Genomic DNA, 18,539 nt, shown 5'->3' with positions numbered 1-18,539 from the left:
GTACCTGGCAACTTTAGCTTGTCACTTGCTCTGACATACTTCCATGTTGAACTGAGGCTACATCTCATGGCACTATACAGGGGCATTGGCCACACACACTTCATGTCCACAGACATTGGCATCTGATGTGCATCAGCCTCGAAGAGCCCTCATGTTGCACCTCCAATCCACTTACAAGGTGCTTCTGCATTTCAATGCTGCACCTCTGGCTGCACTGACAGCTATCACTGTAGATCTGCTGCGAAGACACTGCAGTCAAGGACATGCACCATCTTTCTCTCTAAGCTATATGCTCCAATGTTCTGCGTATAGCGATTGGGCATGCAGATGCAGTTCGCAGCGTTGACTTTAAGGTTCCTGAAGTTGTTGCTGTGCATGGATCATAGAGGTCCCCACAGAAGGTAAAAAAATTGAGAGGGAATGCTGGACAAGAGCCAGCATATGGCCTGGACCAGGCTGCATCTCTGGTTCTTCACTCACTGAGTCTACTTGGATTCTCAAAGCATCTTTACGTTGCATTGTCTTTATGTGCTTTGCCCTTCAGCCAGTCATACAGGCTCAGAGTACCTTGCTTTGTTGTTAGTGCAGACGCAAGCCAGGAGGCTTGTATGAGTATTAGTAGTGATCACTCAGTGCGATTACCTTACTCCAGGATTCCAGTACAGAAAGTAAAGGGCAGCCTTCGATACCAGTCAAGGGCCTTGGACACAGTCAGTCAGTCACTTGGGGCAATCAGAGTTAGGATGCTCTCTACATAAGGGTGAGGAATGAAATGTTGGACAGCCTACTCAATTTTAGCCGTTCTGCCTTTTCTCTTGAAATGAGAGAGAGGCAGCTATAATGGAAGACGAAAGCGGGCAGCACAACTGTTACTTTTGGTGCTGGTGGGGAGGTGTCCTGAACAAGTGGGATAGGCAGCACTAAGGACATGTAGGATTAGTGGGTTTTGTGGTTAGGTGCGTGAGAGTGAATGAGGCAAGATATTGCATGCAATCATGAGCGTGATAGAGCATGAGCCTTGAGAGGAGATGGATACAGAAGCAGAGAGAGAGTGTGAGGTGTTGCAGAGAAGGTGCTGACACCTATGCTGGCAGACTGGAGATGATCGTTGACCTTCTTCCTACAGTGCTGAACATTCCTCCAGACAGCCGAGACTACTTAAACACGGGTGGCAACCTCAGACCAGGCTGGTATGGTCTGCTGTCATGGCCTCCATTGCTGGACCTAGGGAAAGAAAAGCCTCTGCCCAACTCTGTCCAGCAGGAGCTCCAGGCCCCTGCCTGCGAATGAGGTGCCAATCTCCCCCTGTCTGCTACATCTGGGGAAAATGTCAGGATGCTACTCTGGACTGACTGTGCTTGTCTGGGTATACAAAGAACCTTTAAAGATGGTGGGTGCACAAGGAATGATAGTGAACTCTGGGATATCCGCTGAGTGGCAAGTTGTTCTGGGAACAATGCATGGTAACATGGAGCTGGATTTGGATGTGACGACATCTTGGGGCAGTGTAGATAGTTATTGAGGTGAGCTTGGTGTGTTCTGATGAAAAAAACTTCCTACATCCTAATGGTGGAAATCCCTGCAAAAAACTCAATGCAATTCAGACTTGACCAAAAAAAGGTTCAGCTTTAATGTCTTCTTTGCATCGTACTTTCCTACCTATCTTAAGGTCAAGTGCTAATTTAGAAACCATGTCTCAGCTCCCCTTATCTAAGTCATTGATGTAAATTGTAAAAGGTTGAGGCACCAGAGCAGACTCCTGTGGGACTCCACTGATTACACCCTGCCGATCAGGCAAAGATTCACTTTTACATCCTTGCAGTTTTCTACCAAGCAGCCAATCTTCTATTCTAATTTATATTCTATGCTAAAATGTTAGTCCCAAAACAGGAGCTTTTATTTTCCATAATAGCCTTTGATAGGCCACCTTAACAATTCCTTCTGGAAATGTAGAGAACAAATACATGCTTCCCTTTATCCATTGTGTGTTTTAATGCTTCAAAGAACTCCAATAAATTGGTTAAACATGAGTTCTCTTTGACAAAATCATGTTGACTCTTCCTGATTACCCTGAGATTTTCTAAGTGCTAAAATCTGTTTAATAATCAATTTTAATACTTTCCTCATGACAGATGTCAAGCTAACTAACCTTAGTTTCCTAAAATGTTATCGTTTATTGCAAGGGGAATTAAATTCAAGAGTAGGGAGGTTGCAATTCAGTTGTACAGGGAGTTAGTAAGTTTAAGTCTGGAGTACTGAGTATAGTAATGGTCACTGTACTTGCAGAAGGATGCTAATACATTAGAAGCAGTTCAGATGTTGACTAGGCTATACCTGGAATGAGTGGGTTGTCTCATGAGGAAAGGCGAGCCCTGTATCCTCTGGAGTTTAGAAGAGTCAGAGGTGACTTATTTGAAACATGTAAGATCCTTGGGGGCGGTCCTTACTGGGTGGATGTGAAAAGGATTTTTCCTGTTATGGAAGAATCCATAATCAGGGATCATTGTTTAAAAATAAGTGTTTGCTGATTTAAGATGAAGATTGTTTTCTCTCTGAGAGTTGAGAGATTTTAAACTGCTTTTCTCAGTAGGCAGTGGATCTGAAATCTTTCAATAATTTTAATGCAGCTGTAGATAGATTATTGATGACCATGGGGTGAAATATTCTCAGGAATGTGGAGTTGAGGTTAAAATCAGATCAGCCATGATCTTATTGAATGGAGGAACAGTCTCAAAGGGCCAAGTCGCCCACTCTTATTCCTTGTTCATATGTTCCTGTTTTCTGCTTCCTTCCCTTCATAAATAGGGGGTTCTATTTGAAACTTTCCAATCCAGTTCAAGCTTTCCAGGAAAATTAACACCAATGTAAAGGATGGAAAAGAAATTGGGCTAATTGTTCAAATTGTTCAACAGAAAAGCAACTTCAATGTGACTTAAATGTAATTATCATAATTACTTAGAAATTTACCCAAATGATCCAGACAAGTTATTTCCAATAAAGTTCCAATTAATGAGAGCACATGTTAAAAAGAAGTTGAGAATCAGACTTGAAATTTCATGATGCTATTAACATCTAAGAAAGAGGTTCACTTAAAAACGATTGAAGGAGACCGCTGAAACACAGTGCGGTATATGTGCTTTCATGATGCAATGGGTTTCGTCTCTGAGATGAAATGGTTGCATCATATAGTAGTAAATTGATTATTCCTCAGCTCCCAGCATCTAGATATGATCACAGTTAAGAGCTAGAGCAACAACGTTTTAGTGTTGATTTTCCACGATATGCTTGTTTTGAACAGGGTTCCCTTCTGTGACTGTAAGACCTCTACATTTACCCGATGGGGAGAAAATGGTTAAGTAGGACTGCAAGCAATTAGGAAGCAGTAGGTTGGGAAAATGAGTCTTTTGTTATTCACAGAAATAATTATGTTCTTATTGTTTGGAACCTGTATAGATGCTTTGATATAATCATCCCATTCTTGCAAGTGATTTTCTGTTCTTTTTTATCTCTTCACAGTACTGCGCTTTTGCTTCGCTTTTCTTCATTCTGGTGTCAATCAGCACATTCTGTCTTGAGACCCATGAGGCATTTAATCCAATCGTTAACAGAACAGAGATTGTAAGGAATGGAAATGAAACCCGGATGGAAGTTATTCAGGAAACTGAAACAGAAGCCTTCTTAATGTACATCGAAGGAGTCTGTGTGGTATGGTTTACCTTTGAATTTCTCATGAGGATCACTTTTTGTCCCAACAAGGTGGAGTTTATCAAGAATTCTCTCAATATCATAGACTTTGTGGCTATTCTTCCCTTCTATCTGGAGGTAGGACTCAGTGCTTTGTCTTCCAAAGCTGCTAAGGATGTTCTGGGCTTCTTGCGAGTGGTCCGCTTTGTGCGAATCCTACGAATCTTCAAGCTGACCCGCCATTTTGTGGGACTGAGAGTTTTAGGACATACGTTGCGTGCAAGCACCAATGAATTCCTGCTGCTCATCATCTTCTTGGCACTCGGCGTCCTGATATTTGCCACCATGATCTACTATGCTGAGAGGATAGGTGCTAGTCCCCATGACCTGAGAGCTGATAATCACACACACTTCAAAAATATTCCGATTGGATTCTGGTGGGCCGTGGTAACCATGACTACACTTGGCTATGGAGACATGTATCCTCAGACATGGTCGGGCATGTTGGTAGGAGCCCTCTGTGCTCTTTCGGGCGTGCTGACCATTGCTATGCCAGTCCCTGTCATTGTCAATAATTTTGGAATGTATTACTCCTTAGCGATGGCCAAACAAAAATTACCAAAGAAGAAAAAGAAGCATATACCGAGACCGCCCCAGCTGGGATCCCCCAATTATTGTAAATCTGGTGTAAACTCTCCACATCACAGTACACAGAGTGATACATGCCCACTCGCTCAGGAAGAGATTTTAGAAATAAACAGAGCAGGTAGGAAACCTCTTAGAGGAATGTCCATCTGACCCTCAAATGCCTCCTTTGCACCTATCCCTGGTAGTCATTTAATATCCCAACCAGCTTTGGGTTTCTAGAAAGGCAGCACATTTAAGCCATGCCAGTGTTTTGTAAGAAATGTCCTTTTAGTAAGCATGTTACCAAATAGGATGTAGTCAATCCAGTAGATCCTACTTTGAAACAAGTCATTCATCATTGAGATAATTCAATATCACCAGCCTGTTGTGGATTCTTACTATAATCTGTAAATTGATGGCTTCTGCCAATTTTTCTTTTTGGATAAAAGAACAAAAAATGTAGAAGATTTATATCTCAGAATGATTATCAAAACATATTATATGTACTAGGATTATTTAGCATATTCACAATTTACTGGTTAGTAATCTCTAGAACTAGGTATTGCAGTCTAGGAAGTGGGTTGAGGAGAATCCCTGTCCTTATTTGGTCAACTACGAAAATTAAGACTGGGGTTAAACAATAGTTTCGAGGTAAGGAAATGTAAGATTAATGAAGATTGATTACATTGAGAGGTTTTGGATTCCAAATCATTTCCCTGGAGACGATTTACTGCCCACTTCCTACAGGAATGTTGCTGCATGAAAATATATACAGGGTTAGGCTTGAAACTCATAGAAAAGTAGTCTAAAAGAGTTTCACAACAAAAAATATTGACCTTAGTTTGTCTTTCTGTAAATAGATCTCAGTTGCTCTTAAAAGTCTACCATATATTCCTTGAAATAACTTAGTGCAATATTACAAACAATATTATATTTCTGCAATGTAATGTGAGAAGAAGCCACTTTCCCTGCTGTTTCTGAGTGAATTAGCATAAAATAATTGTGCATTTTAGTACAAAAGATGTTTAACTCTTTCAATGAGAGAAATATAGTCACATAATCACATCAGATTAAGATGTTTCTAACACCTATTTTAGTATTAAAAATTTTTAGCCTAGAAATTGCTATTTGTATACTAATGAGCACATTTAAAATAAACAGGTTAACACCTGAATTAAAATAGGAGTGTCAAGCAAATGCTTTAAGTGTGCGTCTGCTAATATCACAAAAAGAAATGTTTTATTTTCCTTTAACAAGTTTGCCTTCTGAGAGAAAATGAGATATTAAATTATAAACAGAGAGGTTAACCCTGGAATATTTAACAATGAACTATGTTTCTAAAATAAAAGAGTAGACATAATGGTTCACAAGGTTGTCATCTGAACATACACTCCTACCAAATTTCTTTCTCTTTTTAACAGTAAAGTTAATCAATGAATTTTAACCAATGATTATTACCAGTAAAATAGTGAGAGAGGATTTTAAAGCAAGTGCAGGAAGCAATCATACAACAACATTGTCAAAAATAATTTCCATGTTACTGACTCTTTCACTGTCTTTTGATGGTGGATTGCTCTTTAGCATGCTTTATATTTCTGCTTTGTTAAATCAATGTTTCTGTGTTGTTTAGAATGTAAACTGGCATCCTGTTATTCCCCTGTGTTAAGGGTACTAATAAGTAAGAGATAATCTGTTAAAATCAAGCCATTAACACTTAGAAACATGGATTATCTCTAATCCAACACCACACCTCATCACCACCTCACACAACTCCACCCTTTTATTCTAACTCCAATCCAACTTCCACACCCAGATCTGTCATGACCCATATTCGCACTTACAGACAGCTTCAGTTTATCTCTCAAAGAATTTGAAGTCTAATTTGGACATAACCAAATGTCTATCTGTCTTTTTCCTCAGCTGAGAGGTAACTGACAGTGCTCTTAACCTGTCCACACCATTTCCTGCACCTCTGCTCTCACCACTTCCTCACCTTCCCAGAACCACTATAAAGTTTCCTCACATTACACTCCACACGTTCCTGGGTTCAATAGATGACCCTCTGACACATGCATTCCCTCTAACTTTATATCATTACTAAATACAGTCTTGCCCACCCACCTTTTTCAGCACACTAAAAAAACAGTTTCACCAATTTGGTCCACTCCACCATTAGCCCCAAATCCATTAATTCCTTGCTTTTTACATATTACACTCCATTCAGTGAACTAACAATGTTTTTATTAGGTTGAGTTTAGTATTCTGCATTTGCTGCTCCTGATATGGTCTCCTTTACATTCAAGAGGCCAGAGGTTATTAAGGTGGCTGGTCTGCAAACCACCTTCAATCAGTTTGCAATTATGATCCCGAGCTTCCAGTCTCCCCTTAGTTTCATTTGCTGCCCCACTTCTATCCTGACCATTTTTTCCTCTATTTCTAAGGCTACTCCAATTAAGCTCACTGAAAGCTCAAGTAACAGAAGTCACTCTTCGATGCAGAACATTACAGTTTTCAGCATTGCTTTCAACAACTTTATCTTTGTCCCTATGTTTTCAGACTTTGGTGATGATTGTGTATTTCTCCATTTTGTCCTCCATTGGACCTGTGTTTTGTTTCTTTACAAGTTCAAATATAATTGTTTTGCTTTGCACCATCATCCATTTTATTAGTTAATCTCTCCTGTTTTCTACCCTATCACAGATCTTCCATTTTATCCTCTCCATCAGCGACCTTTCCTTCTTGGTCATTCTATAAAATCTTTTATAACTTATGCCAGTTCTGACAAAGTGACTGACCAGTTTCTCAATCTAAAACTGCTTCCTGAAATGCTGAGTATTGCCAGATTCTTTTTTAATTTCAGATTTCCAGCATCTGTAGTATTTTGCTTTTGTATCTGGTTCAGCTCATTGAACAAAAGTGATGAACAGTTAGTTGAATAGCACATTCAAGTTGCCATAGTCCTATAGGACAAGAGAGCTGCTGTCCCTTTAGAGAGAGAGAGAGCGAGAGACAACTGACTGTAAGGGTCAGTACGCTTCAAGCAAGGAGAGAGGTTGAGAAGGGGAGTCCTTCATGGTAAATTTAGTCAGGGCAGGAACTGAACCCATGCTGTTGGCATCATATGACATTGCAAATTTGCTGCCTAGCCAACCAAGCTAACTGATTCCCCAAAGCAAGTTAATGGCTACAGAGTAAAGCAAATTACTGAATTCCCAGAGGAACTATTTTTCTAAGAGTGATGTCTCTCCTACGTTGTTGTAATTTAAATTAATTGAACAAGGCCCATGTAAAATGCATTTTTTGCACTACTTTTCTCTCCCTGTCTCCAGCTGGCAATGATCCTTTTGTTCATGGTGGCTATGTACTATCCACAAATAGTCAATATATATTGACTGATAAATAAAGGTCACCAGAGAGATGGAGAGAGAATGAGACAAAAAAAATCACAGAGTTGGCATCTTGATACATAGTAGCCATTCTGCTGTTTGTCTGGCAGCAGATTAAATCACAAATCTTTAATTAATGAGTTGGTACTTAAACACCCCAATTAGAATGTAGCCAAATATATGCAGTTACTGAATGCTGGAAAAATCTATTTTCTGGCCCACTGTCCACCTCCATGTCTTCTTCAGCATTCTTTCTATGCTCTTCAGTGTCATCATTTTCTCTCCATGGAACATTCACTTTTTCCATGCTCACATACCCACACTATTTCACTCATTGTATTTAATGAGCAGTTTTGGGCGTTGGGGAAACGTGAGACCTGTATCATTTCATTGTGACGGTGTCATGTGCAAGTGATAGATGATGTGCATTGATGCAGTTTGTGATGTTGGGATGTGTGTTTGTGATCAAAGGAAAGTAATTGCTAATAATGAAAATGGTAACCCTGCATTGAGCTGAAATTAGATTTTACTGATGGATGCAAGTGGCTGATAGATCAGACTATTGCTACTTGATGCCGCATGGTAATAGGTCCGTACAGATGATTAAAAGTCTTGCTGCCTGCCATATAAATTGAGGACATGATTGTGTGTGAAAAAATATTTGTTAAAGTTTCAATCTACATCTAATATAATATCAATCTTTGATCAACAGGCACAACCTGATCTATCCCCAATCACATTTCAATTAAGCCCACTGACCAGAGTATCAGCAATCCATACTTTTTGATGATCGTCTCCTACTATTGAACTTACTTAGAAGTATTCCATGTACAACACATCAATCACAGTAGTGTGTATTTATATTCCTCCATCAGCTAATGTTTAGAACTTGATTGTTTCTGTCTCTCAAAGTTCTGCTCATTCTATTCCATGCATATTTTTTCTTTAAAAGTATGAACCTATTTCACAGTTTGGTGCCGTTGCTTACTATATTTGTGTGATTTCATTTGCAAATGCAAAATATTTTATTGGCTGAATGTGCTGCCTCTGGAGTAATTTAGTAGATTGCATAGAGCGTTACAAAGCGTAGATTCTACTAACCTTTAGTAAGAAACGCAAACATAGTACCTAGCATTTCATTCAGCTTTTGCTTGTATATTTGAAGATTTTAAACAGAACGGTGATGCAGCAAATGCAGCATTGGCAAACGAAGATTGTCCTCATATTGACCAGGCACTGACGCCTGAGGATCACCTCCCCTTCACTCGTTCTAACACCAGGGAGAGGAATGCCAGAGACGGACCCTGCTTCCTCTTATCAACCGGGGAATTTGCATGTCCACCCGATGGAGGAATAAGAAAGGGTACGTAATACACAGGCAAGATACAGTAACCTTATAGGTATACATATCAATCTGTTAATCTAGTATTGCTAGGATATACAGCTGCATTGAAGAAGGTATATCATGGATTAATAAGCAATGCTTAGCTGTGTAGAGTAATTGTCTATGAAATTCCATAGAGATTTTAGAAAGACGCTAAGCGCCATGAATTAAAGTGTAGAATTTCATTCAAGTCCTCTCACTGGTGTATTGTATATATATATATGTATATATATAGATCTATACATAGAGAGACAGTGTTATCCAAACCATACCATTGGTGTGGTATATAGGAGTTTCATGTGCCATTTCTGATGGACAGTCTTCTATAGAGAACATTTAATATGTAAATATAATTTATAAAGTAAATCAAAAGCCAGACTAAAAAAAAATTGATCACAACACTTTCATAAGAAAGTAGCTCAAAAACCTCAGCTAAAATTATCTTTGTAGCAAAGTGTTGAATTTGATTCCGTATTGGACAGATTGGCTAAAGAGTAATTCACTAGTGTGTTTCAATGTCAGCATATTGTTGGCCCGTGGAAGTGTGTTTCTACCAGCATGAACGATGGAAACCTTTCAGCTTAAATTCATCCTGTATGTGTTCTTGTAGATCAGTTCAATGTTAAGTTTTTGTGCATGTTTGAAATGGAATTGGTTGCATGTCTAGTCTTCAAACGCTTCAATGGACTTCAGAATAGTATCAAATTGGCATCATAAGAAGCCAATTCCGACACATATGAAAGACTAAAGAGTTCCCAGTCATTCCTTCAGCTCATTGCAGGCATTAAAAGGAGTGAGATATCATTGGGCTAAACCTCATAGCAAACTTGTATCAATTTGGTTTTCATCACTAAGTTAACACTGATGACCTATGGAAGGACTTCTATCGAAATTTGATAAAGTCAATTGGTTGACCCATTTTCTAGTTAATCACTTAAAACAAATAAATCCAAGTAAAATGACTTTGGCACAGCTTATTTTACCAGTACACTGAGCATTGCATTCTTTTGTTCAGTTGTTTAATGTTTGCATCTTTTCATTGCTTGCTGCATTTGACTTTCATTGTTCAGGTCGATAGGAGTTGAATGTCTAGAAACAGAGCCAACTCTTCAACACCTTGCTGACTAGGTCACTAACCCATTTTATCTAATAACCTTAAATTTTTGAGGCATTCATTTTCTGATGGGAGTCAAGCAATTTTAACCACATCCCTGATATATGTAAAACCATGGAACTTTTCCTGGATTGAAAGCTGAAAGATGCTAGATAAGAGAATAGCGTGTGCAGTGGTGATTAGGTGAATTAGGTGCTCACTTTTTAATCTCTGTAGATTGGGTTCATATCACTGTTACAGTGACAGAAAGAAAAATCCTCTCTCTTTTGAGCAGTAAGTATGGACAGTCTCGAACATTTCTGAATGAGATTGGTCCTTCTGCACTGAAACCTATCCCTATTTTGGCAAATTGACATATTGGAGAGTGTGGGCAAATGGATGAAAGTGCATTGCAGGCAGTTTTTTTGTCTGAGGTAATGGCAATGGGATGTTGAAGTTGGTTAGAAAGCATTTTACTTTCTGTCTAAATTAGTCATTTAGTATATAATACCCAATCTAGGAATATTTGATATGATCATTGCTGGAGAAAAAAATTGTTTCTTCAGCACCAAAATCTTTCATTTTGCTATGTACAAAATCCACATGAAAGGTTTTATATGGAAACTGTATATATGAACCTTTACATTTTTTGCATTAATATCTCCATTTAGGCACTGCCATTGCTATGGTAACAGTTTAGATTAATTTCACCTTTCACCTGGCTCCAAGGGTAACTAATAACTAGGTGTCTGAAAATAATTGTCTTTCTCATTTTATAATTCCTACCTCAGAAAAGATCTACAACACAACATAGCAACCTTTTATTTGCTTTCTATATCTTTGTTCTCTAATCAAAAATTATTTTTAAATCAATATTTACCAGTTCAAAATTGCCCTGTTTGATGCGCTTCAGACATTTGTATACTACAATTTAAGTCTCAAAAGCCCGTGTTTTCCATATTGTCTTGGCAAGCCGACTCTGCTTTAGAGTAAGGGCTGCCAACTGTACTCACATCACCAGCCTTGACGTAATCTTGATTTGGAAACTCGTTCCCCACTCCATTTGAAACATAGCCAAACATTGAGCACCATCAATTTAATATAAATAATCAATAGTGGAAAAGAAAATGCAAGAACATAGAGTGGTTATTGTCTATCTGTGGAGACCAGAAGCTGAGTTGAATTGGACTTGGCAGCTATTTCCACTTGCACTTCAGTAATATTTTTGTTGTCCCTTTGCTGCATTTTGACTTCAGGTTTGAGTGAATTGTTGCCATCTCAGGGATGATATAAAGGAATATATGTTGTTTGTTTTTTTAACCTGTTAGCTGTGTTGGTGTAATAATTTACTCTAAAACTGACAGTCCTAACCTCTTAAATTAGTGAATTAATTATATTTGACTAAAAAGAGTTTAACAGTTCCCTGAAACTGAACTACAATCATATTACCACAGGGGCAAGCACTATGGACAACATGTCCAACATAACATTCATGGCTATCACATCACCCAAGTGCTTTCTTAGGAACTATTGTCTGGTGAAATAAAAGTTGTGAACCTTGGGAGGTAGGAGCAAGCCCTAGTAACTGCTCTTTGTCTTTCATTAACAGTGATACTACTCTGAGCATGCAAATGCATGGAGATGCTTTACCAGACTGGCAATGATGTAGACTCATCATTATCCATTCTATTGTTGATCCAATGCTGTACTTTGCATTTTTCCTTACATAAAGGTTTTGAAAACTCAAGGAGCCTAAACAACAGAGCTGGCATGAGCAGAAATATACTAAAATTGCCTTCAGTGTCTTCTTCGCTCTACAGCTCTCCTTGTCCATTGAGGCATTCTCCGTCTCCCATACCATCCATTTTATAGCATGGATTAGTAGCTGAGAATGGTCCAAAGCTTTAGTCCTACAGCCTATACTGTCTTGCATAAAACCAGGTAATAAGTCTGAAGATCGCATGTCTCTGGGTAGCACCTTGCTTCTGGTGGTTCTACTGTTGACGTTAGGTGGAACAAGCCGTGGTAGTTTCTAGATGACATTACGCAGACACACAGAGGCACCGGTGGTCCGTATGCTGCATGTATTTGGCGCATAGTTGGAGGTTATGCAGCTACATGCAGTTCCTAATAATTGTTGGTGCAGCCTAAATGCTGTGGGTGCTTAGCTTTCCAATTATGAATTTACTGGCTTTTTGGGAATGGGTAAACTTTATGTCTGCTGCTGCACCTGGTCAACGTTTGAAGATTTCTTTCTCAGGATCTTTTGAGTCATTGGACCCTGAAGGAGTTCAGGCAAACATGCAGTTTGAGCCATTGCATGGAAGCCAAACCAGTTGCAAGCAATACTCTGTAGAGGTGCCAATTAGTCCGGGTGCATGCAAAGGTCTTTAGAAGAAAGACACTGCCGCCTCTGCATGTAGCTATCAATTTATTTAACAGAAACAAAATGCCACATATATGTTGGAGGGCAGGGGAAGGAAGCTCAAGTATTCACTGTATTCTTTGCATGCAGATTTCTGCAAAGGCAGCCCTGTCATTGCTAAATATATGCAAGCAGGGGCAGTCAGAGTAACTTAATGTGCTGGGACAGAATTGGACGCTCTGTGGGCAATTATCTGCCCACTGGGAACATTTCAAGAGAAGAAGACCAACCTCTTTAAGAGAAGCAAAACTACTCAAAGCCAAACAGATTTCTAAGGACCACTGTGTGTTACAGATTTGACCCAGAGTTGTTGGATGTTTCTAAAACAAATTGTTTCTGGAAAAAAAACTGTAGAAGATTTGTAATTATTTGCCAGCATGAACTGCATGTTATAAAAACTGTAATTCTATTATTAACCTTTAAATCAGAAGTTCTGTTTTCTTCAAACTCTTTTAATTTTACCTAACTCTGATGTAATCATAATGTAAAAGAATTATAATTAACTATATTATTTGCGATGGATTTTTTTTGTATAATTCATGAATCAGTGCAAGATTAGAGAAAAATATATGTAGGTGGCAATCGGTCATATTGACCACTCCTCTATGCTTCAGAGCTACATCAGATGCAAGCCTTTAAAACCATGTATTCAGAAAGCACTTTTGCCCCAGTCTCTGATTAGGTTGGCATGCTAGTGATCTTGTATTTTCTGGACATGTGTATCTCTATGGATATTAACTCTTCATCCAGATGGTCTTGGCCTCTTTCCATTTACTACTGTATATTTCAGACTTACAGACTCTCAATTAGGAAGTGTGCATTCCATTGAACAGTACCAATTTATCTGTGTCAGTTTTTTGTGGCAGGACTGCCAGTCCGAGTCAGCGAATAACTTCACTCCAATTTGGACTCCTAAAGTTGGAATCAATACTTCAGCACTGTATGCAATTTAGTTCTGAATACGTGCATGCACAATATGATATGCAAAAAAAGTCTAGCATGAAATAAATTTTGTATTAACTTATCCTCTGCTTGCACTGTTTAGTTTATTTTGTTCTTTTAATGTGGGCTCTGCACTGATGCATTCACTGTTCTGTTCAAATACAAATAAAGGAGGCTTAGACTGATGGTATGAGACTGATCTTCAAACAATGAATGTGTAAGTCATAATGGGCTGGGAAAGCTGTTACTTATTACCAACAGTTCATATTAGTCTTAAAATCTATTTATAATTTAAAAATGTGTTTAATTATGAATTTTATTATTCAAAAGGTAATCTAGCTGTTGAACAATCCAGGATCCTTTTGGGAGGAATGAGTGCTGCCAATATTTTCTAATGCATTGCTGCTAATGCTGTTCAACCTCACTTTAAACTCCTCTTGACAATGAGCTTGAATGATGCTGTGGTTTAATTTAATTGTCTTCTTGATTCTAGTTTCTGAGCTGCAGTCCATCCTTGGCAGAAGAAATTGAGGTATCCAGTAACTGACAGGAAATTGGGTGATATTGATTTATTTTTGTTTAAAAATAACTTTCCAACCAAGATAAACCAAGTCCAAATGAGTTATTTTAGCTAAACCCGCCTGGTCAGAAGAGGCTAGTTTTAATCAAATACAGATTTTGCAGCACACAATGCTAATTGGGGTAGAAAACCTCTTCTCCTCCTTGAATGCTGGCAGTTCAAAGGACAGGTACCAGAAGAAATTATCAATACGCCTTATGTGTATTCACCCCAATGCCCCAACCACCCACCGACCCACACATTTAGACAGGGAAATCTTAGAGCCATTGGCAACAAAGACAAGTAGATTTATAAAAGGTAAGTGGCCTTTTTTCCTTCAAATACTATAGTGGGTTCTCAGGAATGGAGATCTTCTCACTTGTATGTGAAAATAACATTTGGGTTTTGATTGAATTTTTGGTGCAGCTCCATGCCAAGAGGTATCTCTATTGCCAGACACCACAGAATTGGATGAAAGTGTCTGTTTCTGTGCTGTGTGACTCTATAATAACCTGAACCCTAAATATTTTTGTGTTTTCACTTTAGGACTTACTTAAATTTAGTGCACACACAGCTCTGGTGGGGTATTCGGTGAAACAGAGGGTTAGAATTTGTGCGATCACCTCTATGATCTTGCATTCACCAGAACAGATTAAGTATTTGATGGGATAATGAAGGGTGAAGTTGAGCAGACACTGGGGGAATTTTAACTCCTTGGTGATCAGCTGGTGGAACACTCAGGCCCCAAACTCAGAAAATACAACTGGAGCTGCCTGGTCCATTTTAGTGACCTGGCCTCATCAATGTTCCACCGGCAAGATCCCCAAATAAAATAAGTGTTCAGTGAAAGCAGTTCACTTGCTTCAGCCTCATGAAAATAAGACAATCGAAAGCTGGACAGGTTGGAAGTCAGGTAAGTTGTTAAAGAGGATGTTCGGTTTCTGCCAGACATACTGACTTAAAATCTGTCCCTCTTTTTCATGTGTTGGTCAAGGAATGAAATACTCACATGGGTCAAGATACTGCCTGCAAGAATTCTTCAATTGTAGTGTTCAGTTGTAGATGTTTTGTTTCAAATAATTTTCCATCCTGCAGATTCAATATTGTATAAACTTCAAACATTTCTATTTTACGTGAACATGCAACATTGAAGAGTGCCAGTCAAGAGTTGTCCATTAAATATGCAATCATCAGACTGCAGCCATTCTCTGACGTCTCTCAAAAAGGTACAGCATTGCTTCCAACCTCCTCTGCGAGTTCTGACTCTTGTTGGCAAACACGTACAAAACTCCTCTGTATATCAAGCTAATAGCTGTGTATATCAAGCTATCAACTGAAGCTAACTTGCTTCAGTTCAGCAAGTGTTAACTGAAGCATAGAATGCAGCAATACCTTATTTTATCCCAAAACTACACACATTTTAGCAGGCATACTCCAGGCTTATCTTTTCCTTGTCTGACCCAAAGACACTGAAGGTAACTGTAGCATTATGAATACTATCACTGCAGAAACCAACTATTTCAAAATAGAACTGGTATTAAATCTAGGATTGTGCTTTTCAGATTGGCTTAATGGAACAATTGGCAATATCTTTATGGAATAGACCATGAATGGAATTAAACTCAGAGTTAAAATGATCTGATAACATTATGTATCAACACTCCAAAGTTACAAGAGGCGAGTATAAAGGCATTCAACTTCATTGATTCTCACAATGTTGCAAGTAACCTCGAGCTATACAGTGAAATGTTCTGAGGTCTGGAATGTCCTCTGTGGGAGCAACCCAGAAGTTAGAATTGAAAATGTATCCAATTTTGCTGATGCCAATTTATGCTTAAGTATCCTTCCAATTTCCAAATGAATGTGTCAGATGCACACTATATATTTATTCCTTACACATGAAAATTCAATTCATTTAACCTGCCAGGAACATTTTTGCATTTTGAAAGCAATTTACACAACAAAATACATTTACATAATAAAATATGTTAACAAAATAGAAAATACAAAGTAGGTTCCAGAATAAATATTTTAAATGTTCAAAAATGCTGTAAAGTATCTGAGGAAAAACTTCTCAAAATACATAAAGGTGGATAAATTCCCAAGACCGGATCAGATGTACCCGAGCACTTTGTGGGAAGCTAGAGAAGTGATTGCCGGATGCCTTGCTGAGATACTTGTATCACCAACAGTCATCGACGAGGCGCCGAAAGACTGGAGGTTGGCTAATGTGGTGCCAATATCTAAGAAAAGCTGTAAGGAAAAGCCACAGAACCACAGACTGACATTAGTATGAGCAAATGTTGGAGGGAATTCTGAGGGACAGGATTTACATGTATTTGGAAAGGCAAGAAGTAATTAGGGATAGTCAACATGGCTTTATGCATGGGAAATCTTGTCTCACTAATTTGAGATTTTTGAAGAAAAGGATTGATGAAAGCAGAACGGTGGATGTTGTCTGTATGGACTTCAGTAGGGCATTCGACAAGGTTCCAATGGTAGACTGGTTGAGATGATTAAATCACATGGAATACAGGGAGAACTAGCCACTTGGATAAAACTTGGCTTGAAAGTAGGAGACAGAATGTGGTGGTGGTGGGGAGTTGCTTTTCAGACTGGAGGCTTGTGACCAGCAGTGTGCCACAAGGATCGGTGCTGGGTCCACTGCTTTTTGTCATTTATATAAATGATTTGGATATGAATATAGGAAGTATGGTTAGTAAGTTTGCAGTTGATACCAAAATTGATTGTGTTTTGGACAAGGAAGGAGGTTACTTCAGGATACAACAGAACCTTGATCAGATGGGCTAATAGGCCAAGGAGTGGCAGATGGAGTTTAATCAAGATAAATGGAAGGTGCTACATTTGAAAAGGTAGATCAGGGCAGGACTTATATAGTTAATGGTAAGTTCCTGAGGAATGTTGCCAAACAAAGAGACCTTGGAGTGCAGGTTCATTGTTCCTTGAAAGTAGACCCCAGGTAGATAGGATAGTGAGGAAGGTGTTTGGTATGCTTGCCTTTATTGGTCAGTGCATTGAGTATAGGAATTAGCAGGTTATGTTGCAGCTGTAAAGGACATGGTTAGGCCACTTTTGTAATGCTGTCTTCAATTCTTGTCTCCCTGTTACAGGAAAGGTGTCGTTAAACTTGAAAGGGCTCAGAAAGGATTTACAAGAATGTTGCCAGGGTTGGAGGGTTTGGAATTTAAGGAGAGGCTGAATAGATTGGGGCTATTTTTCCTGGAGCATCAGAGGCTAAGGGGTGACCTTATAGAGGTTTATAAAATCATGAGGAGCATGGATAGGTGGAGAGTCAAGGTCGTTTCCCAAGGGTAGGGGAGTCCAAAACTAGAAAGCATAGATTTAAGGTGAGAGGGATAAGATATAAAAGGAACCTAAGGGGCAACTTTGTCACACAGAGGGTGGTGTATGTATGGAATGAACTTCTAAAAGAAGTGGTGGAGGCTAATATAATTACAACATTTTACAGGTATCTGAATGGGTATATGAATAGGAAGGGTTTAGAGGGATATGGGCCAAATGCTGGAAAATGGGACTAAATCAGTTTAGGATATCTGGTCAGCATGGACAAGTTGGATTGCATGGTTTGTTTCCATGCTGCACATTTCTATGCCTCTATGAATGACTTTTCCTGCAACATCTGAACATCTAATTGTTATGTGAAGAGGCTGTCTAAATAAACATAGTTGCAGAATACTCACAGAATTGTCAGTACTCACAATACTGACAGCTTGAGACATAGCTAATATTGTGGGAAGAGATTTGTCCAGTTGGATGCTGTAAACAATGAGAAACCTAAGCTTATTGTTGTTATATGTGTAACCAGCATAAATGTAGCATCTGTTAAGCCACAAAATTGGTTTATATGATTTATGATGGTGCATTGAAATGCTTGGCAAGGTACTGCACTAGTTTGCTGTTGCCTTTTGTAGGTTGCAATTCTCAACTAACAAGAGCTTGATTCCATTGCCATTTCACCAGTTGAACAAGTTTCTCTCAACCAAGAAGATCCACAACTCTGTTATCATAAAGACATCACCATAACCCTGCTACAGGACCTTTGCAGTGACTATTAGCTGGGACAGCTGAATTTGGGGCCCCTCAAAAATGTAAGGTTGACCACATCCTCAGAGATATTCAGATACCTCTATAAGTCTCTGGGCTCAAATGAAAGGACAGTCTGCTGACTTGAACTCAAACTGGAGCATTGGAACAGAAATTGCTGTAATGGTGGGTGTGGCAGCTAGTGATGTTAAATATAGCATTAATGGTCAATACAGTAATCACACTATATTGTTGGTACCGTTCCATGTATACCATATGATGGATGCGCAGCAAACTATCCATTTAGGTGGTGGTGGTGGGGGGTGGGTGGTGGTGGGGAGTGGGTGGGGTGGGGGTGGTGAGGATGTTCATTT

The 18,539-nt window shown here is 39.0% G+C and overlaps 1 protein-coding gene across 2 annotated transcripts in view; it reads left to right on the top strand.

Moving 5' to 3' along the window:
* The window catches only part of LOC132824169 (potassium voltage-gated channel subfamily C member 1-like), a 92,896-nt gene extending 79,938 nt beyond the window's left edge, over nucleotides 1-12,958 (top strand). Inside the window, exons 2-4 of one of the 2 annotated variants that reach the window (XM_060838447.1) lie at nucleotides 3,517-4,450; nucleotides 8,863-9,060; nucleotides 12,690-12,958. In XM_060838447.1, the coding sequence (XP_060694430.1) occupies nucleotides 3,517-4,450; nucleotides 8,863-9,060; nucleotides 12,690-12,754 (1,197 nt within the window). In that variant the 3' untranslated portion in view covers nucleotides 12,755-12,958. Of the gene's footprint in view, nucleotides 1-3,516; nucleotides 4,451-8,862; nucleotides 9,061-11,906; nucleotides 12,047-12,689 lie in introns of those variants that run through there. The other variant, XM_060838446.1, reaches the window with a different exon arrangement.
* The last annotated feature ends 5,581 nt before the right edge of the window (nucleotides 12,959-18,539 follow it).

Source organism: Hemiscyllium ocellatum, chromosome 18 (genome assembly GCF_020745735.1).
Source record: "Hemiscyllium ocellatum isolate sHemOce1 chromosome 18, sHemOce1.pat.X.cur, whole genome shotgun sequence".
Lineage (NCBI taxonomy): Eukaryota > Metazoa > Chordata > Chondrichthyes > Orectolobiformes > Hemiscylliidae > Hemiscyllium > Hemiscyllium ocellatum.
This window is presented reverse-complemented; position numbering and strand designations above follow the sequence as displayed.